The sequence below is a fragment of the Cotesia glomerata genome, linkage group LG2 (assembly GCF_020080835.1).
Source record: "Cotesia glomerata isolate CgM1 linkage group LG2, MPM_Cglom_v2.3, whole genome shotgun sequence".
NCBI classification, from domain to species: Eukaryota; Metazoa; Arthropoda; class Insecta; order Hymenoptera; family Braconidae; genus Cotesia; species Cotesia glomerata.
The window spans coordinates 18812047-18836018 of NC_058159.1; the positions used below are offsets into that span (position 1 = coordinate 18812047).

Genomic DNA, 23972 nt, shown 5'->3' on the forward strand with positions numbered 1-23972 from the left:
TGAAAAAATTTTTTTTTACTTTACATAGAACCATATGGAGCGAATTAATGGAGCGAAAAAAATACACAGCCGTCCCAAATAAATCACTCTAATATACACAGTAAAAACTTTTGTGTCATCGCGTCAAAAATCTTAGTGTTAAAAATTTTTGTGTTAAATATTTAACACTTTTATGTGTAAATTTAACATTTATTCTGTTAAATCAACACAAAAAAGTGTTAAATATTTAACATAAAAATTTTTAACACAGAATTTTTTGACGCAATGATGCGAAATTTTTTACTGTGTATAATTAATTATTAATAATTAATAAATTGAGTATAGAACTCCGTTAACTATAAGAATAAGTCATCTATAAAATTTAAATTACTTAAAGTAGTTTGAAAGGTACAATAGAGTTAAGATAAGCCATTGGGTCAACAGGTAAAGTATCAGTATGAAGAGCGCAACGTACATGATTCGAATCCCCGTCGACACCAATCTGTTTTTTTTCTTTTATGGACCTGATCGAGTCAGACATGAACAGATCTGATCAAACATGAACATTCCTGGCCAGGTCTGATCAGACCCGGTCATTTTTCATATCTGATCAGGCCTGAAGACTCATGCCTGTTCATATCTGATCAGATCTGATCATTTTTTCCCGGGTATACTCATAATTTTTTTTTTTTATTAATGTAATGTGTAATAGAGTAAAAAAAAAATATTTCCTTTCCCAAAAAAAATAGTACGAAGAGTAGTTTATTCAATCTTTAAAAACTTTATACAAGATACACACATATTATTTATTTTTTTACATCTTACAGTTAATAATAAATAATAATATTAATTACATAGTTATAAATACGGCCTATGTTACGCTATAATTAGTTAAAAATTTTAATTTACTTAACATACATACAGAAAAAAAAATTGACTTGAATCAAGAAAATAATTTTGAAGAACTTAATTCAAAAAATTTTCATCTTGATTCAAGACAATAAACATCTTCAAAATTATTTTCGTGGTTCAAGAATTTTTTTCTTGATTCAAATTAATTTTTTTTTTAGTATACAATAACATAGAAAATTTATCATAAAATTTAGTTAAAAAAAATCATATATTTCGTTTGTAATATTAAAAAATTAGACAATTAAAACCTTATTAACTTTTCATTGTCGTATCATACAATGATTTTGAGAAGTAATTAATAAAAATTTTCACAATAAATAAACTATTTTGGCTTGACATACATAAGATAATAAATAATAAGTTGATTATAATCCCGGAGGTATTATTGACAGTATATAATAAATATGTTTGTAACAAAACTGTAATAACAATGTATATTATTTTACTTTTATGCCTCCAAGTGATTTAATTCACAAATTTATTTGATCCATAATTAAAAAATTAAATTTCTCAAATTACATTTAGTATCTTTCAGATGTAAGCTGATCAAAATAGAGCATTTTTGGTCGAATTTTCTTATCCCTTTATGACCTCTTCATGCATTCCACACAGAATACTTCAAAATTAAAATTAAAAAATCTAATTTCACCACAACTCCCAGATAAAAAATAACAAGGCCAGTAACAACATTAATTAAAATTACCATTAATTTTTTTTTTGATTTTGATTAGCGTTTTTTTGTATTTCTACAAGAGTTTGACCTTTGGTCTCTGTAATGTAAGCATACGTGAATGGTGCCGCGCTAAATGCACTTAATGCAAAAATCCAGAATACATATTTTTCACTCATTATATTGATTAATGGCTGAAATGTTTTTGTGGTAGCAAATGACAGGAGAGCTGAACTTCCGCTGAAGAACAAAGAGGCCATCGTTTTTATATTGGGTGGAAAAAGTTCACTAATCAAAGCATTGGGAACTGGAATTAATCCGTGAGAAATAGAAAAATTGTAAAGAAAAAGAGAAGCGATAGGCAACCAAGTAAATGGAGTCGATTCGATATGTAAAGACAAAAGATGAAAGTGAAGACCAAGAAGTGCCAATGATAAAGCTGTTCCCAGAGAAGAAGCTATCAAAAGGAATCGTCTTCCGAATCTATCTGCAACCATTGCTGCAGATGAGCAAGCTATTATTGTACATAGACTAAGAGCTATTACAATAGTACTGGGAGAAAAGTCTACTTTACTTTTTGTTACGATGATTTCAGCATAATAGTTCATTGTATTGTGCCCACAAAAATACAGAAAAACATTTAGCGACCCCATAATAATAACATTTTTACGATTTTGCGGTTTTTTAAACTCTCGTAGTTGTGTTAAGAGGTTTGTTTCTGTATTTCCGATGAAATTTTTTAGTTCTTGAATTTCCTTTATGACATTAGCTTCACGTTTGAACCATTTGAGAGAAGCTTCTGCACTTTTGAGATCACCTTTTGTTACATAATGATATGGTGAATCCGGAATAAAGCAGAAGATGATAAAAAACAATGCATTCAGACTCAAACTGACATAACCGAATTGTTCAAAAGGTAAATGAGCTCCTATTATATTACCTAGAAACGCACCGACGAACGCAGCATTTGAGTTCAAGAATACCTACAAAATGTAAATTGCTTTATTATTAAAATGATTTAATTTTTAACTTCCCGCTAAGAAAATTGAAAATTTAAAAAAATCGGGAAGTTAATGGTTTTACCCCGTTTTTCGAAAATCGAGTTCTCGTCAGATCTTGACGTTTTGAGGTCCTAGGAAGCTTTCCTGAATGTTTTCGCGATGATGTCCGTATGTCTGTATTTATGCGCGCGCGCGCGCGCGTGTGTGTGTGTGTGTGTGTGTGTGTGTGTGTGTGTGTGTGTGGCCGTATGTAAACCTCTCTTAACTTTTGAACGGCTTGACCGATTTCATCGCGGTTGGTGCCATTCAAAAGGGCTTGACTAAACTTAGATTTTGAATACCATTTAGACCGATTCGAATCAGTAGATTTTGAGAAATCTCAAAAAAACTCCAAAAAAAAATTTTTTGAAACGTGGTTTTTTTGGAATTACTTTTATTAAATGGCTTTACTGATCAATTCCAAAATCTAATCAGCTCTTAAGATCAAAAAACCACGTTGATCACCGCAAGCCCGGTCAAAAACGGTTGATTCGTTCGTGAGTTATCTTTGTCGAAAGAAAACCGAAAAAAGTGTTTTTTCGGAATTACTTCGAAATTCTTGGCTTGATCGATTTAAACTTGAAAATTCTTAATGGATATTTAAAAACTGCGTCGAATGCCGTCAACCGCGTGAAAATCGGTTTATTCATTTAAAAGTTATTGCCGTTTGAAAATTCAAAAAATTGTGTCTTATTAAACTGCTATTAGAGTTTTGAACTCAAAGAGCTCAAAATGACACAAAAATTATATTTTTGAGCTCGAAGAGCTCAAAAACGTAATTTGTAACTTTGAGCGCTTACGTACGAAATGAGCGGGAAGTTGCAGTGATGGCCTTTAGAGTCAACCGTCATCCTAATTTTTTTTTAAGATAATATTAGATTATTGATCGTTAAAATATTTTCTTCTTTACAAAAGAGTCAAAAAATTGAGTGAGTTAAGTACTGCTCATGATTGGTGCTACAGAATAGTAAAAAAAATAAATATAACAGTACTCTTTACTATTTTTGATCTATTTGTGAATTTCAAAAAGATGCTGATTTAAAGAATGTATAAAAAAAGTGGATTAGAAAATCAAATTAATACTCTCTTCGAATTTATCATGCTACTACTTTTTTTAATTTGCAAAATTTGACAACTTGCGAATTTTTTAAAATTAGTTAAAGAAATCAGTTAAATAAAAATATATAATATTCTTAAAACTAGGTGATTTGGTATAAAAAAGTCCCACAAAAAATTAGGCAATATTTATATTTTTCATTAATTAAAACCAATACACCAATATGAAGTGAAATTCTTAAATTTTTGAAGCCTCTTGAAAGATGTGAGATAAAGTTAAAAAAAAAATTAAATATTTTTAAATGTTGAAAAATATGCTTCTAAGGTAAAATACCCAGTAGTTGAACAGATTTCAAAGTAAAACATATTTGACTCTACTTTTAATATATAAAGATGTAATTATTAGTTCAAATTAGTGATTTTCATGAAAATGTAAACAATTTTAAATTGATTGAAGCGCAAAATAACAAAGATAATTGGTTATTTATATTTTGACAACGTTTTTAAAAAAGACTATGAAAGGAGTAGTAGTTGAACAATCAATTCTGACAAGCCGCAGTAGTTGAACACTCCGGGAGCAGTAGTTGAACTAATAAAATATGTGGCAATAGGCGCACCAAAAATTTTCAACGTTTTATTGAAATATCAAAAGAAATATAAAATATTATTGAATAATATTAAATATAATACTGTGAATATTTAATATGTTCATTTAAAAATGATAAATATTTTTATTTAATTTTTTAATTACATTTTTTATGAATGACAAAGCAAATTTTCAATCATAAATCAAAAAAACTCCATTCAAAACGTTCAATAATTTTTAATTACACTAATTTTTAGTCATCAAACTTATTTAAATTGCAGTAATTAATACAAATCACAATGCTGATCACTAGTCTATAAACCTATTAGAGGTTATAGTGCTGTTAAATTTATACGGCCTCAGCCTGTTCAAGTTCTGGGTACCACTTTAAAAATTTGGAGGTATAGTTGAACGCTAAAATTTAATATAAAAATTATAGTTTATGTTTTTGCAAAAAATATATGTTATTCAGAAAAGACTGTTTCATTAGATGGTACAATTTTTTTTTTACTTAAAATGATGATATACCGTTTTTTGTTACTGATTGTTCAGTTTACGATTTAGTACCTTTTTCATGAAAAACATAGCATCTATCGACGATTCTCGACATGTCAACTTTCAAGTTAATAAAAATATAATTGTTTTGAATTATAATTGAAAAAACTTACAGAAATCAATTACTATATCATTTAATAATTATAATATGCGCATATTACTCATAATAAATTTACGGATTTTGTATTATAACAATTCGAAAAGTCTGTTCAACTACTGGTCCCATTTTTACAAGTGTTCAAGTACTGGGTACTTTACCTTATAAATTTGTTTATTTCGAATGATTTTGTTCTATAATGATGACTTTTATCTTGATAGAAATTATATATAAAAAAAAATTACTTCTGAACTGAAACTTTCACAGATTTGAAATTTGGCAGAAAAAATTTTTAGTCTTCTGGATTTTTGTCGAAAAAATTGATAAGCTACAATCATTGCACAACTTTAAGAAACAGCAATCTTAATCAATTTTTCACTTTGAACTAAAAAAAATTCATAATTCTTTAATCAAAAAAAAAAAAAAAATTAGAAAAACGGTAGACCCTGAAGGCCATCCGTGCAACTTCCCGCTAATTCCATACCTAGATACTTAAAATTGCACTAATGATGTTTTTGAGCTCTCCGAGCTCAAAAATAGAATTTATGTGTTATTTTAAGCTCTTCGAGCTTAAAAAGATAGCTTTTCTATGCTTTTGAGCTCTTCGAGCTCAAAAGTCTGATAGAAGTTTCATAGAACAATATTTTTTTAATTTTCAAACCGCACTAAATTTTGAATGAATCAACCGATTTTCACGCGGTTGGCAGCATTTGACGCAATTTTTTCAGTTTCCTGAAGAATCTTCAAGTTTGAATTGATCAAACTAGGAAATTTGGAGTAATTCCAAAAAAACACTTTTTTCGGTTTTCTTTCTTTCATGATATCTCTTGAACGAATTGACCAATTTTGACCGGCTTCATGGCGATCGACGTAATTTTTTCATGCTAATAGCTGATTAGTTTTTGCAATTGATCAGTGGTGCCGTTTAAAAGTTATTCCAAAAGAGGTCGGAGTTATGTTAAAAAAACACTTGTTTCCAAATATTTTATCGAGGATATCTCTCGAACCAATCAACCGATTTCGACGTTCTTGGTGGCGATCGACGCGGTTTTTGAGTTCTAAAAATTGTTTTATTTCATCAAAAACGATCCGAGAAGAAATATCGAAGTTATGTCAAAAAAACACTTTTTTCGGTTTTCTTTCGTTCACGATATCTCTCGAACGAATCAACCGATTTTGACTGCATTAGTGACGATCGGCGTAGTTTTTCAAGATTAAGGGCAGATTAGTTTTTGAAGTTGATCGATAAAGCCGTTTAAAAGTTATTCCAAAAAACCACTTTCAAAAAAAATTTTTTTAAAATTTTTTTTGAGATTTTTCAAACTTTCTCAAAATCTATCGGACCGAATCGGTTCAAATTCACAAAAAATCTAAGTTTGAGGGAACTCTTTAGAACGCCGTTTAGTAGATTCCGATCGGTTTAGTCGTTCAAAAGTTATAAGCGAGTCACATAGTCACACACACACACACACACACACACACACACACACACAAAGTGTCGAGGAACTCAGAGCTGAAGAACGGCAGAACAGCATCGCACGATGGCAATCGCAGTGGGACGCCGCGACAACAGGGAGATGGACACACCGTCTCATACCGAAGATCGACGTTTGGCTAAACTGAAGTCATGGCGAGGTCAATTACTATCTGACGCAGTTGTTGTCAGGACATGGATGTTTTCGGACGTATCTTCACTGCTTCAAGCATGATGATTCACCGGAGTGCCCGTCCTGCCCAGGAATCAATGAAGACGCGGAGCACGTTTTCTTTGAGTGCCCACGATTTTACCCACAGTGAGATGAGCTGGAGATGATCCTAACGAAGAAAATCCAACCAGAGACAATAGTAGAAGCAATGTTGTCATCAAGAGCCTCCTGGAACGCCATCAGCACATTTGCAACAGAAGTCCTCATAGACTTGCGTTCCATCGAAAGAAAAAGAGCAAATGACAACAACTAGAAGAAAGGTAAAATAACACCTTAGCTACCAGAAGAAAGAGCAGTAGCTAGATCCTCCCCTCACGAAGTAATGCCTAACGGCGGTTTCCATGAGGGATTAGGGGAAAGAGGAAAAGGGGTTTAGGGTTAAGTGGGTAGGGGCGCTAGCGTCGAGTTTTAGTATGACACTGCGTCGATTCGCCACATATCCAGGCCAAACAACTATGACTAGAATCCGTAAAAAGGATTCCTCCCCCTTAAAACAAAAAAAAAAGAAACACAAACACACACACACACACACACACACACACACACACACACACACACACACATACACTCACACATACAGACATAGTGACAACATCGCAGGGATAGTCAGGGAAGCTTCCTATGACCTTAAAACGTCGAGATCTGATGAAAACTCGATTTTTGTAAAATGGGGTGAAAACAATAACTTCCCGATTTTTGAAAATCTTCGATTTTCTTAGCGGGAAGTTAAAAATTAACTTGATTCAAGCGGAAAACTAATTTTAACAAGCTTCGTTGTCTTGATATAAGTAGAAAAATTCTTGCACTGAGAAATTTTTCTTGATGTAAGTGAATTTTATCCAATTTAAGACAATGAAACTCTTCAAAATGATTTCATTGGTGGGTCATTCCATGCCAAATCGACAAATTTTTTACCCGACCCCCTGCGATTTCGCTCAAAGTTTTCTATCTTTTTCTACCCCCCAAGAGACATTTTTAGGAATTATTTCAGATTCTTTTATCTAACCCAAAAAAATTTATGAATTTTTGAAAAAAACTGCTCTTTTTTTTTAAATCGCTAGAACTTATTCAAAAATTGATCGATTAAGACCACACTAAATAGAAAATTTTTGTTTTTTAATGCAGTTTTTACAAAAAAAATTTCAAAAAATTTACAAAAAAAGCCCGGATCTATAAAATATTTCGGTTTTTTCGAAATAACCGTCATTTTCTTGAAGTCCGATCACTTTTTTTTTTTACTCAAAAAAAACTCCATCTAATTCTACAAAAATCCGCGCTTGTTTCAAGATGTGCCGACAATCGCTTCTAATTATTTTTTTTATTAAAAAAAAAAGTTTTTTTCAAATTTGGCTTATTTTATGTGACTTTATTATGAAATTTTATTGGCTTTCTCGTGAAACTTCAGAAGTTGAAAAATAAAATTTTATTCGAAAATTTTAAGTAGTTATCGTCCGAAAAATTGTGTTTTTTTCTTTCAAAAAAGTAAGGAAGAAAGAGAAGGACAATCTGCACTCTAAAATAAATTCATAGTTCTAACCTAATATCTTTAAATAAATGAAAAATATTTTTGGTGTCTATTCAAATCAATTTATTTTATATTAAACATTTTACTTTTCTTTGATTTTTATATTCAATATTAAATCTATTTTGCACGACTCATGATGTGAAGCATCAGAGAGTGCTTTACGATCGAAAAATTTTTTTCGCCTCATTTTGGCAACTATTTGTACTTAAATCAAGATATTTTGCATACTATTGTCAAGATAATTTAATGGAGATTAATTCCATACTTTTTAAAAATTTATTTAGTGCAATAGAAACGGAATAAAACATCAAAATAGGTCAAAAAATTTTCCTGTCCGTCATGTATGAAACCCTGAAAACTCTGAAAACATTCTAACTTTCGAAAAAATGCATCAATTGAATTAAATTTTTAAATAAAAGAACACAGTTACAAATTTAAATTAGTAATTTTTGGCATTAAAAAATTTAATTAAAAAATTTCACATGTGAAAATTAATAAAAATTACAAGTGAAAATTTTTAGCAGCATTTTTTATTATAATTGATTTGTTATAAAAATTTTTAAAATTGACAGCTGACGGATAACTTCAGTATTATTAAATAATAACAATAATTTTCGAAGAGTCTTTTAATTTAAACTTTAAATAATTATTCTATTTGAAATTTTTCCTGCTCTATTGGCCATAAATTTGTGAGTAGAGATGAACTTGAGTACACGGAAAAAAAAATTGGGGATGCCACATGATACATTCCTGTGGCAGCTACATGATTTTTTCATGTGGCTGTCCCAAGATTTTCCTCTGGCAGCCACATGATTTTCATGTTACAGCAACAGGAAAATCCTGTGATAGCCACATAAAAAAATCATGTAGCAGCTACATGATTTTCATGTGACAGCAACATGATTTTCATGTAGCAGGTCATAATAGTTAAAACAACAATAATAATAATCTATGTTATGAAGGAAATAAGAAAAATTTTGTGGCCAGTGTATTTATATGATAAAATGGGATTGTATGGTTAAATTTGGTATCATTAGAATGGTCTTCACCTGGAGTTGTGCCTTTTCAAGGTTTTATATCATTCTCACCAATAGTTAATTTATTATGATAAAAATTTAGGCTGCATTCGAAAATGCTCTGTCTCTAGATACATGATAAAGAAACGACTTTTTATCTAGTGAACTATTGACATTTTTAAATCGCGATGTTACACTCATCAAGAGCTTTAATTTGAAAACCCACATGCATTTTGATATATTTTTCATATATACATATATATAATATATATATAAATATCTATAAGCTGTGAGTAGAGATTTTATGAGTAAACCTGTAACACAGCCAATAGAGCGGGAAAAATTTCAAATAGAATAATTATTTAAAGTTTAAATTAAAAGACTCTTCGAAAATTATTGTTATTATTTAATAATACTGAAGTTATCCGTCAGCTGTCAATTTTAAAAATTTTTATAACAAATCAATTATAATAAAAAAATACTGCTAAAAATTTTCACTTGTAATTTTTATTAATTTTTACATGTGAAATTTTTTAATTAAATTTTTTTAATGCCAACAATTATATACTAATTTAAATTTGTAACTGTGTTCTTTTTTCTTTCCCCAAAAAAAAAAATTAGTTGTCTCAACCGAAAAAATCGGTTCTCTCAACCGATTCGCAAATGATAGCCTCTACCGAAAAAATCGGTAACCTCTACCGAAAAATCGGTAACCTCTACCGAAAAATCGGTAGCCTCTACCGAAAAATCGGTAGCCTCTATCGGAAAAAAAGCGGTAACCTCTACCGATTACCAATCGGTAGCCTCTATCGATTATTTTTTTCAGTGTGGATGGTGATATATCTATATCTATAGATATTATGTACATTTATTCCACCAGGGGCGCTTGTGCAGTACCTTCCTAGTACAGCTGTTTTTTCGGCAACTAATTTTGAACGACTTATGTTTTTTTTTTTTTTTTTTTTAATATTTCATAATTAAATGAGCATTATGAGTCGTGCACTTTTGGATTTTCCAAACTTTTTTGTATTTCTTCTTACTTGATGACTGTCTTCTTTTCTTCACTGTAATGTAATACAAGCACTTTTTTGAAGATGAAAATGACCTAGATTCCACCATACAATCTTCTAACGGCAAAATTTTATGTATTTTTTCTGTGGCTGATATTGTTTTTGCATTTTTGAAATGATCTAATTTTTTTTTCATCAAATTGTAGTCTTCAGATGTCGCGAATCGAACATTTATCTTTGCCAAATTTTTGGACGCCAATTCAAACAATTGTATAGGTGATAATATTTGCTGATCAGGTGGTAACTGCAAACTTGCTCGCGAAGTCTTTCGCTCGAGTGCAGATCGTCCTCCTCTTTATTCCTTACTTTTTTGAAAGAAAAAAACACCATTTTTCAGACGATAACTACTTAAAATTTTCGAATAAAATTTTATTTTTCAACTTCTGAAGTTTCACGAGGAAGCCAATAAAATTTCATAATATAGTCACATAAAATAAGCCAAATTTGAAAAAAACTTTTTTTTTTAATAAAAAAAAAATTAGGAAAACGGTTGACCCTAAAGGCCATCCCTGCAACTTCCCGCTAATTCCATACTTAGGCGCTTAAAATTGCACCAATGACGTTTTTGAGCTCTTCGAGCTCAAAAATACAATTTATGGGTTATTTTGAGCTCTCCAAGCTCGAAGAGATTGCTTTCCTATCCTTTAAAGCTCTTCGAGCTCAAAAGTCTGATAGAGATTTGATAAGACACTATTTTTTGAATTTTTAAACCGCAATAACTTTTGAATGAATAAACCGATTTTTACGCAGTTAGAAGCATTCGACGCAGTTTTTTAAGCCTCACAAAGAATCTTAAATTTTGAATTGATCGCGCTAGGAATTTTGGAGTTATTCCGAAAAAACACTTTTTTCGGTTTTCTTTCGTTCACGATATCTCTCGAATGAATCAACCGATTTTGACCGGACTGGTGGCGATCGACGTGGTTTTTGAGGTTAAGAGCTGATTAGTTTTGGAGTTGAACCTTTAAGCCGTTTAAAAGTTATTCCAAAACCACATTTGAAAAAAAATTTTTTTTCAGTTTTTTTAAGATTTCTCAAAATCTATTGATCTGAATCGGTCCAAATAGTTTTCAAAATCTAAGTTTGGTTAAGCTCTTTCGAATAGCACCAACCGCGATGAAATCGGTCAAGCCGTTCAAAAGTTATAAGCGGTTCACATACTTTCACACACACACACACACACACACACACACACACACACACACACACACACACACACACACACACACACACACACACACACACACACACACACACACACACACACACACACACACACACATACAGACACCGTGACAACCTCGCGGGGATAGTCAGGGAAGCTTCCTATGACCTTCAAACGTCGAGATCAGATGAAAACTCGATTTTTGCAAAACGGGGTGAAAACAATAACTTCCCGATTTATGAAAATCTTCGATTTTCTTAGCGGGAAGTTAAAAATTAGAAGCGATTGTCGGCACATCTTGAAACAAGCGCGGATTCTTGCACACGGAAAGATTAGAACCCGACTGGTTCGTGTTTTGCACTAGACTCAGTCGTGTGCAGCGCCAGAGTGGTTATTATGCACGGATTCTGGTGCAGCACCCGACTGAGTCGGGTGCGGAACACGAGTGAGTCGTGTGCGCACACGACTCTTTCTGGTGCGCACACGACTCCGTCTGGTGTAAACTAATTTTTCTTGCACACTGAGTCTGGTGCAGAACACGAACCAGTCGGGTTCTAATCTTTCCGTGCAGAATTAGTTGGTTTTTTTTTGAGTAAAAAAAAAATCAAAGTGGTTGCACTTCGAAGAAATGACGATTATTTCGAAAAAACCGAAATATTTCATAGATCCAGGCTTTTGAAATTTTTTTCTAAAAATTACATTAAAAAACAAAAATTTTCTATTTGGTATGGTGTTAATCGGTCAATTTTTGAATAAGTTCTAGAGATTTAAAAAAAAAGAGCAGTTTTTTTCAAAAATTTAGAAATTTTTTTGGGTTGGGTAAAAAAATCTGAAATAATTCCTAAAAATATCTTTTGGAGGATAGAAAAAGATAGAAAATTTTGAGTGAAATCGAAGGGGGTCGGGTAAAAAATTTGTCGATTTGGCATGGAATGATCCTGGTGCAAAAATTTTTTTTTTGAATCAAGTTGATTTTTTTTTTCACTGTGGAGTTTTTATTGATTTATTTCTTCATATAAAACCAAACAACTATTTAGCCTATAATAGTGTCACTTGATTATACATTTAACATAATATCGCACCAAATGTTGATACAGTTATTGTAAAAATAATAATGAATATGGTGGTAACATTATTAATATATATTGTGGAGGAATGGGAATTAAAATAAAATAGATTAGAGTATGAGAGATATCAAATTAAAACAAAAGTTAATACATAAGTTTTGTATAAAGTCGTGATAAAAATGCTTATTTGCATAATTTTTTATAGAATATTAAAAAAAATGAAGACACATTAACTCTTTTTGAGCTATTTCTAAAAATTGGGTGATGATCATATTTTACGCAAGTTATTTGCTGAAAGATGTTAAAAATAAAACCGAAGTTTTTAAATCGATTCTCTTAATTCCTATACGATTATTTGAAATAATTCGATATACTGCTCTTACATATCTGAGATTGTAACTAAAATTGCCTTACTATGAATTAAGTGTATTTGCATGTAATTGTGACAATTTCAGCTCCCATTGGGGATAACTCACTGAAAACATGACCGCGTACAAGCATTTGCCTTATCAGTGAGCTCCCATTCGTACTTGCTTTTTAATCTGATATTGAATCTCAAACCAGAATATTAAATTTTCTGCATAAGTTATCGTAGATGTTTTGAAATAATATTGTTTGAAGTATGAGCAAATGAAAAAGTTAAATTTAAATTTAAATTGAGGAACTAAAGTATTGAATAACAATATATTATTTAGCTAGGCTTTCTGTCAACACGTTGCAGAAATTTTTAACTTCCCGCTAAGAAAATTGAAAATTTTTAAAAGTTGGGAAGTTATTGGTTTTACTCCGTTTTTCGAAAATCGAGTTTTCATCAGATCTCGACGTCTTGAGTTTCTAGAAATCGTCACTGAATATTTATACGATGGTGTCCGTGCGGCTGTGTGTGTGTGTGTGTGTGTGTGTGTGTGTGTGTGTGTGTGTGTGTGTGTGTGTGTGTGTGTGTATATATGTATGTGACTCTCTTATAACTTCTGAACGACTTGACCGATTTCATCGCGGTTGGCACCATTCGAAAAGGCTTGACCAAACTTAGATTTTGACTATAATTTGAACCGATTCGAACCGGTAGATTTTGAGAAATCTCAAAAAATCTGGAAAAAAAATTGTTTTTAAATGTGGTTTTTTTGGAATAACTTTCAAACGGCTCTACCGATCGATTCCAAAAACTAATCAGCTCTTCACATCAAAAAACCACGTCAATTGCTACAAGCCCGGTCAAAATCAGTTAATTCATTCCTGAGTTATCGTTAACGAAAAAAATCGAAAAAATCGTTTTTTGGGAATTACTTCGAAATACCTTGTTCGATCAATTTAAACTTAAAGGTTTTTTATGAGGCTTTAAAAACTGCGTTGAATGCCACCAACTACGTAAAAATTGGTTCATTCATTCAAAAGCTCAAAATGATACGAAAATTATATTTTATAATAAATAATAAATGCAGTTTTATGCGCTTAAGTATAAAATGAGCGGGAAGTTGCAGGGATGGCTTTTAGGGTTAACCGTTTTCCTAATTTTTTTGAATGTATTGCAGGAGAAATTTTACTACATTAATTTGATTTAGTAAACTTAATATAATTTAATCTATAATATTTTTTAATTTTTAAATAAATGAATGATAGATAAATACCAAAGAGCCACGTATAGAAGAGTCTGAAACCTCGCCTATGAAAAGCGAAAGTGTAGTCCACATCATCCCGCCAGCGATGCCACAGAAACATCTAGCCACATAAAGCCAAGTTACTGAATTAGCAATAATCGTACAAGTCCAGCCGATTGCCATAGGAACAGTAGAAATCAAAAGTGTCTTTTTTCTACCGATAAGTCCTGATGAATCAATAATATCAATACTATTAAAGTTACATAGTAAGAATATGTTTCATTTTAGGTCATTGTTTAGATGTGTGGTTCCACCGTTTTTTGGCTATAAAAAATCGAAAAATTTGCTTATTCAAGATTTTTAATTTGGGCGTTATCACTGTAGGTCTATGAATATAACTCGAAAGATCTTGGAAAATAAGTTTTTGAACTATATTATTTGATTCGAAAGTCTAAAAAATGCATTTTTGTACACGGAGAAAAATTAATAATAGTATTTACTATACGAAAATATTAACTCCTACTATCTGGAATGGTAATAAAATTAATTAGTCCCAAAATAATAGGTGTTATCATTGACAATTGTACTAGTTACTATTAATAATGGTAACGATTACTATCGAAAATGATAATTGTAATTATTAAAAATTATAACTGCTATAATCGAAGATGGTAACTGTAACCATCTCAGATTGTAAAAATTCGAAAGAAAAAATAATATAAATTTATTTAATTTAATTCTTTATTTGCATCCATATTTTAGTTATGAACATTTTTTCCTTTAAAATATTAAAACAAATAATTACATAATCGTTTAAATCCATATATGATAAAAATTTCCAAATATTAGAGCTGTTATTGATTTTTTTGAATGATTGACTATGATTATCAAAATAGCAATCATCCAAGATTTGGGTTACTAAAAAAGTCTTATTATTATCAATTATTAATATTTTTTCACAAAATAAAATAATGAAACATCATTTGATGGTTCCATAATAATTAAATTAATTGTAATCCTTCATCATCTATATTATTAAGAGAATATCATTAAGAGAAAATACTCTATCTCTAGATTCATAATTAATAAATGACCTTATATCTTGTAAATTATTGACATTTTTACAGATATAAGCTCACTTCGACATTATACTCATCGAGACCTTTCATTTGAGTACCCACATCAATTTTTCATATATTTATATATATTATATATATGTATATATGAAAAATATATAAAAATTCATGTGGGTACTCAAATAAAAGCTCTTGATAAGTGTAACATCGGAATGAGCTTATATCTTTAAAAATTTCATTAGTTAAGAAATGACATTGTATCTTGTAAACCATTGACATTTTTAAAGATATGAGCTCACCCTGACATTACACTCATCGAGACCTTTCATTTGAGTACCCACTTGCATTTTTGATATATTTTTCATATATATATATATCTACTAGCGGTTTCCCGCCCGCTTCGCTGGGCGAATTGAAAAGGAAATAAATTAAATTTTAAGTTTTATTGTTATTTATTTTTTTTCATATTTTCTATATCTCAAATTTCTTTTCTATATCTCATGTGTTTAGAAAATGCAATGCTTTTAATCTGTTACATTTTCGCAATCCCGTAATGAGAACAATTCATCGATTATGTGATCAGCAAAAATAAAATGTATGTAAAATTCTTAGTCCGTTGACTGAATAGCTATATGTAATGTTAAATTTTGGAAACGTTACAATGACTTTTTTGCCGCTGCCAAAGAGACGATTGTTGTAAGAAAATATCACTATTAAGTAAGAAAAATATTTAAATCCGTTGACCTTGGAGGCCATCCCGGTATTTGTCTGTTTCTCTTGAGATTCAAATTTTATATTTGTAGGAACTGTATTTGAAGAATATGAATTTTTTGACAATTATCATTCCCGCACTCCTATGTGGGGGAGGAACTTCGTAAGATCCTATTCGAGATGATTTTTACATTATAAATAAAAGATTCCAACAAAACTTCGAGTCTATAAAAACTATCGATTGGAAATGAGAAATTTTCATTGTTAACGCCCCCACGATCCTTTTTGGGGTTAGAATTCGAGAAAATCCATTTTCAGCTGAACTTGACATCGTACACGAAGATTCTTACCAAATTTAGAATCTGCAGCAGTTACAGTTTGGAAATTAAAATTTTAGATTTTAATACCCACCCCCGCAATCCCTATCGGAAGTAGAATTTTTTGGAATCCGTTTTGAGATGATCTCCTCATGACAAATGAAAGATTCCGACCTAATTTCGAGTTTGTAAAAGTTACAGTTTGGAAATGAAAATTTTAGATTTTAACACCCAGCCCCGCAATCCTTGTCGGAAGTAGAATTTATTGAAATCCGTTTTGAGATGATCTCTTCATGACAAATAAAAGATTCTTACCAAATTTACAGCTTTTAGAAGCTAAATTTTGGAAATTAAGATTTTTTTTCATTAACACCCACCCTTGCAATCCTTATTGGGAGTGATTCGTCGTTAAATCCGCTCTTAGATTATTTCTACACCACATGTAGAAGATTTTTACCAAATTTGGAGTCTATAAGAGCTATTTTTTACAAACGGGAAATTTTCATTATCAACGTCCCCGCAATCCCTTAACTGAACTGGACATCATACACGAAGATTCTCACCGAATTTGGAGTCTGTAGAAGTTACAGTTTGGAAATGAAAATTTTAGATTTTAACACCCACCTCCGCAATTCCTATCGGAAGTAGACTTTATTGAAGTCCATTTTGAGGTGATCTCTACATAAGAGATAAAAAATTTCTACCAAATTTAGAGTTTTTAGAAGCTATATTTTGGAAATTAAGATTTGTCATGGTTAACACTCACCCCCACGATCATTATTGGAGTTGATTCGTTGTAAAATCCATTATTAGATCATTTTTATATCACATATAGAAGACCTTCACTAAATTTGGAGTTTATAGGAGCTATAGCTTGGAAATTAAAAATTTTAATTGTTAACACCCACCCCCGCAAACTCCTGTGAGGTATCTTAAAATTCGTTCGTATATTATTTCTACATCTCTTAGCGAAAATTCCTACCCAATTGGAGCCTGTAGGAGCTATAGATTGAAAATTAAAAATTTTCATTGTTAATACCCACCTCCGCAACCCCCTGTGGGTTGAGATATCCTAAAATTCGTTTATAAATTATTTTTACATCACTTACAGAAAATTCCTACAAAATTTGGAGTCTGTAGGAGCTATAGTTCGGAAACTTTTAATTTTTATTGTTAACGCCCACCCCCGCAATCTATATTGGGAGTAGATTGTCATAAAATCCGCTCGTAGATCATTTCTACATCACATATAGGAAATTCCTACTAAATTTGGAGTCGATAGGAGCTATAGTTTAAAAATGGGAATTTTCCATTGTCAACGCCCCCGCAACCCCCCTTGTAGGTGGAATTTCGTAAAATCCGTTCTTAGCTGACCTCTACTCGGCGAAAGGAATATTCCTACAAAATTTCAAATCTCTACGTCTTATGGTTCCAGAGATATCGTGATAAGTCAATATATAGGTGGAAATCTCTTATATATATAAGCAACTTTTTTTTTCTTTGTTATCGATAAACTTGAAAACTACTGGACCGATCGGCATGAGACTATGACCATTCGACGCGGAATTAATTGTAGAAGGTTTTAGGCTATTCATTTTTTGAATTCCATCAACCCTTTACCATTTTTTTTTAAATTTATGTGGATAGTCATTTGTTTCTGCTACGAAAAAAAATGAACATCACTTCTTCTTCATATTCGAGCGCACAAGGACCGGCAAAATGTCTAACTTCACTTCAGTGCTTATAAACGCGTTTCCACACACCCTCCCACGCATTCACCCACGCACTCCCACACATCCACCCACGCACTCCCACGCATCCTCCCACGCATCCACCTACGCACTCCCACGCATCTACCCACGCATCCACAAGGTTGTGACATGAATTATTAGACCGTTGTCTATAGCAACGGTTTTGTTAATTCATTTCTAGGTTATGTAAATATGGCATTCATTTATGCTACTATTTTTTGTTTAAAAATTATTCATCTTTCAAAGGTTATGTAAAGATGTCATTTATTTACGCTATCTTTTGTTTCAAAACAAAAAAGATTCTGTGTGTCATTTAATCGATTGTGTTTTGTTTAGTATTTATTGGTTATGATACGTTTAGTATTTGTTAGTTAGTTGAATGAAGAAGAGGGCCTCCAACTTATAAAAGTTAGTATAATTAATATATTCACGTTGATTATATATTTTATTTTAATCTATGTATATATAAGCAACTTTTTTTTTTTTTGTTACCGATAAACTTGAAAACAACTGGACCGATTGGCATGAGACCATGACCATTCGACGCGGAATTAATTGTAGAAGGTTTTAGACTACTCATTTTTTGAATTCCATCAACCCTTTACCATTTTTTTTCAAATTTATGTGGATAGTCATTTATTTCTGCTACTAAAACAAATGAACATCACTTCTTCTTCATATTCGAGTGCATAAATACCGGCAAAATGTCTAACGTCACTTCAATGCTTATAAACGCGTTTCCACTCACCCTCCCACGCATCGACCCACGCACTCCCACGCATCTACCCACGCATCCACAAGGTTGTGACATGAATTATTATCTATAGCGACGGTTTTGTTAATTCATTTATAAGTTATGTAAATATGGCATTTATTTACGCTACTATCTTTTGTTTAAAAATTATTCATCTTTCATAGGTTATGTAAAGATGTCATTTATTTACGCTATCTTTTGTTTAAAAACAAAAAAGAATCTGTCTGTTATTTAATCGATTGTGTTTTGTTTTGTATTTATTGGTTATGATACGTTTAGTATTCGTTAGTTAGTTGAATGAAGAAGAGGGCCTCCAATTTATAAAAGTTAGTATAATTAATATATTCACGTTGATTATATATTTTATTTTAATATATATATATATATATATATATATATATATATATATATATATAATTTCCAAAATATAGCTTCTCAAAGCTGTAAATTTGGTAGGAATCTTTTATTTGTCATGTAGAGATCATCTCAAAACGGATTTCAATAAATTCTACTTCCGACAAGGATTGCGGGGCTGGGTGTTAGAATTTCAAATTTCCATTTTCAAACTGTAACTTTTACAAACTCGAAATTAGGTCGGAATCTTTCATTTGTCATGAGGAGATCATCTCAAAACGGATTCAAAAAAATTTTACTTTCGATAGGGATTGCGGGGGTGGGTATTAAAATCTAAAATTTGAATTTCCAAACTGTAACTGCTGCAGATTCTAAATTTGGTAGGAATCTTCGTGTACGATGTCAAGTTCAGCTGAAAATGGATTTTCTCGAATTCTAACCCCAAAAAGGATCAAGGGGGCGTTAACAATGAAAATTTCTCATTTCCAATCGATAGTTTTTATAGTCTCGAAGTTTTGTTGGAATCTTTTATTTATAATGTAGAAATCATCTTGAATAGGATCTAATGAAGTTCCTCCCCCACATAGGAGTGCGGGAGTGATAATTGTCAAAAAATTCATATTCTTCAAATACAGTTCCTACAAATATAAAATTTGATAGAATCTCACGAGAAACAGACAAATACCGGGATGGCCTCCAAGGTCAACGGATTTAAATATTTTTCTTACTTAATAGTGATATTTTCGTACAACAATCGTCTCTTTGCCAGCGGCAAAAAAGTCATTGTAACGTTTCCAAAATTTAACATTACATATAGCTATTCAGTCAACGGACTAAGAATTTTACATACATTTTATTTTTGCTGATCACATAACCGATAAATTGTTCTTATTACGGGATCGCAAAAATATAACAGATTAAAAGCATTGCATTTTCTAAACATATGAGATATAGAAAAGAAATTTGAGATATAGAAAATATGAAAAAAAAATAAATAAAAATGAAACTTAAAATTTAATTTATTTCCTTTTCAATTCGCCCAGCGAAGCGGGCGGGAACCGCTAGTATATATATATATATATATATATATATATATATATATATATATATATATCGAAAATGCAAGTGGGGACTCAAATGAAAGCTCGTTATGATTGTAATATCGGGATGAGCTTATATCTTCATAAATGTCAATAGTTAAGAAAGTAAAGTACACTTTAACGAAAATTATTATACAATTAAGCAAAATTTTATTTATTATAGTTCGCAATTCTTGGCAGTTTTGATAATTTGTGTCAATTTAATTAGTTAATTTAATTCAATGCAGAAGAAAAATTCCATGTAGTCAAGCTGATTCGGTGCATTTCAAAATACGATACCATCAATTGGAGCAAAGAGTGTGCTCTCTTTAATTGAAATTGTTAAAGGGAAAATTTTAATTTAAATAATTAGATAATTATGATTAATAATTAGTTTAAAGCTTCATTGTATTCAAAATTTTTTTTTAAATCTTAGATTTTTTTGAAAATTATGTTTTTTAAAAATTTTTTGTAAGATTAAAATTTTTTTTTTTAATTTTAATTTTTTTTAAATTTGAATTTTATTGAAAATTTTGATTTCTTTGGGAATTTCAAATTTTTTTTGAAAAATTTGGCGTTGAAACTTGTTTTAGACAAATAAAAATTTAAATATACATTCGATCCGAATTTAATCCCGATTTTTTGTGTACTACACTGCACTACAACTGCTTTTAGTTCATTCAGAAATGCATCCACGCTAACGCAAATTTTTAATTTTTTTAATATTTTGTACTAGCTTAGATAGTAGCTATTATTATTACTGATGGTCACTGTAACCATCAGGTTATATTAGGAATTACGATTTTGATAATAGTAGTAACTAGTTAAAATAATAATAGCTATTATGGTTTACATAGTTATTTAAATAATATTTACTACTATCGAGTTCAGTTAATAGATTTTACCATAACTAGATAGTAAACTCTACTATAAAATTTTCTCGGTGTACTATTATTCTCTGAAATTGAAAAATTTTAACCCTTACCGGCCACACGGGGTGACTAGTTACTCCAGGCTTAAAAAAAGTGGAATTAGAGGTCTTAAAACTTTCAAATTAATACAACAAACGGCATCTGCCGGTAACAGACAGGTGTAAGGTGTGATTTCACTACATAGTAAGTCAAAGAAATGCATGGTAGCGTTTTGAGCGTTCGTTTTCTCGGCCTGGGGTAACTAGTTACCCCAGTGTGGCCGTAACCGTAGTTCAGTAAAAAAAATTTTTTTATTTTAATCGACTTATTGTAGTGTCAATCGACAAAATAAAGGTAACTTTTTTATTTTTTAGTAACAAAACAATTTTTTTTATCTTAGTTGTTATAAATTTTAGTCTATTTATGTAAAATTTGAATTGCTTACCGAATAAATCTCGAGTACGTTCAGTGTATGAAAACACATGGAATTCAGTTTAAAATTAAATAATGCTGTAAGGCGGGACAGAAGTGGAGTTACGGTAATTATTAACTGAATCGTTCCAAGATTCACGGAACAGAATAATTGGGAGGAAGGAATTGAGAAAGGAGTTTCTTAATGAGAATTTATAGACTATGCGAGAAAAAAATTCAGATAGCTCGGACTGGGACTCGAACCCAGAACCTTCCGAAGACATGTCGGCTACTCTACCATTTAAGCTACCCGGTCTATACCACATTTTTAAAATTAAATAATGCTGTGAAGCGGGAAATAAGAGGATTTACAGTAACTATTACGTGAAGCGTTCAAACATTCACGTAACAGGATAATTGGGGAAGAAAGGGATTGAGACAGGAATTGGAAAGGACCTTCTTCATGAGAGTTCATAGAATATGCGAGAAAAAAGGACCTTTCTTTATAAAACGCAAAAGAAACCAATTTCATGACTTGTAATTTTTTTCATTTTTCCTTCTAGTAATTTTGCAAAATAAATATACTTTTTGAATCATTGATGGATACTGTTATTTTTTTGTGGTAGTAGGATATATTGTGCGGATCACCCGGAAGTTTTAGTCGTAAATATTTCAAAATGGCGGAGTAGTGAATTTTTTTGCAAAAAAAGCCATTTTTCCGGAGTTTTGACGTATATGACTAGTTTTTAGAATGCCATCTATAAATTGACCAAGTTAAACCATTAGAAATATTAAAGAACTCGTCAACAAACATGACACAATTAGTTAAAAGTCTCAAAACATGTACACATCTTGTCCAACCGTGTTTTTCAGCGTGGGGTAATGAGTTACCCCGTGTGGCCGTTATATGGCCTGGGTGAGGTGTGGCTGGTAAGGGTCAACCAATAGTGAGATAAGTGTGCATTTCGTAGCATGAAATTTTGTAAATTTTTAATGGTAGATGTATAAATCCACCAAAGAAAAACGAAATAAAAACAAAAAAAAGAGCTTTTGTTAATAACTCAAATTTTTCAATTTTTATCTAAACAATTACTTTATTTTAAATACTTGATAAAAATACCCTGACTTGTTGCTCCAACTATTGAACCTCCAAATCTACCAAGATTAAGCAAAGACGCCACCCATGATGCTTCAGTTTCAGAAAGGTTTATAGAAGTATTCATGTCTGGAGAGGTGAATTTTGCTAAATATGGTGATGTCCATCCACTGGAAAGTCCAGACGTAAGTACAGCGAGTGAAACTTTACATATAAAAAATTTGCCGAAATTTACTTTTATTATCCAGTTAACGATAAGAACCAATGAAGCACTCAAAAAAATTTAATTTTTTTATATGTAATTGAAAATTACTTGTAATTCCAGTTAACCATTGGGGCCAAAGTATTTTTTTGGGAATGGAAGGAAGTTCAACGATAATTTGTGTCATTATAAAAAAAATAACACTAATTTATGAATTATACTACAAGAAAAGAATCACAGATAAAAAATAAGTATTGAATAACGTAATCAAATTACTATTGATATTAATTATAAACTGTCTGTTCATTAAAAGAGGAAGTATATGTGACAGTTATAAATTGCTTTCTATGATAAGGCTGAATACTTATCACAAAAAATACTTATAGTAATAAATAAAGATTTAATAAAATTATATTATTTGCTTTTTATTTGTGCGCCTACCACTTTTATTATTTTAAAATAATTTTATCTTTTTTAACGACATGACATAATACTAGTTGTTTTTTTAATTTATTTTTTATTTATGATGAGTAAATTCATAAATTATTAATATTATTCATAAAATTATATTTTTTGTGTTAGCTTAAGTTATTAGTCAGTAAGTTTTATGCAAAAATCACATTCAATAATTTTATAAGTATTTTCTATACAAGCAAAAATTCATATTATTATTACTTGCTTGCTTATTGAAACGTTTTTGTACAATAATGCTACAATATTATGGAGAAGTTTAATGTCTTTCTAATACATTGCAATTGTTTATTAATGTGGAATGTTAACAAACATTAATCGAAAATTTGAAAAAATTCTTACGAGTGTCTCGAATGATAAAGTTTAAAAGATGTGACACTGTGTTTGTTGTATGTATAGCATTAAGTAAGCATACAAAGCTGTCATCAATCATATGTAATAAACGAATACACATATATGACTAAAGGATTATACAGAAGTCTTGGCAAAACTGAATTGTCTCATAATAAGGACGACTTCAATGAATTTGATTGTATAATATCTATAACTATTATATATCTTTAAAATACAGTGTCATGGAATTTTATGGTCGACCTTTTGTATTGACTTAAATACAATCAATATTTGTTAATTAATAAGACTTAGTTAATTCACATTTTTATTTAAATCGTTGTGGAAAAATATTTTTTTTTATTAATATTTTGATAAACGTTAAGAAAATAAAAGTGGAAATAAATCCCCTAATAAATAATGAATGGAGTTCTTAAAATATTTCTACTTTTTCAGGAACCTAAAAC

At 30.7% G+C, this 23972-nt stretch overlaps 1 protein-coding gene across 1 annotated transcript; it reads right to left on the reverse strand.

Annotated features, from left to right (window-relative positions):
* Positions 1 to 1538: 1538 nt before the first annotated feature.
* Positions 1539 to 23016, reverse strand: LOC123259604 (facilitated trehalose transporter Tret1-like). Its single transcript, XM_044720198.1, has 4 exons — positions 22816 to 23016; positions 22527 to 22706; positions 14073 to 14269; positions 1539 to 2544 (listed from the first exon to the last, which is right to left on the reverse strand). The coding sequence occupies exons 1-4, from the start codon at positions 22889 to 22891 to the stop codon at positions 1597 to 1599; spliced, it is 1401 nt and encodes a 466-aa protein (XP_044576133.1). The 5' UTR covers positions 22892 to 23016; the 3' UTR covers positions 1539 to 1596.
* Positions 23017 to 23972: the final 956 nt, after the last annotated feature.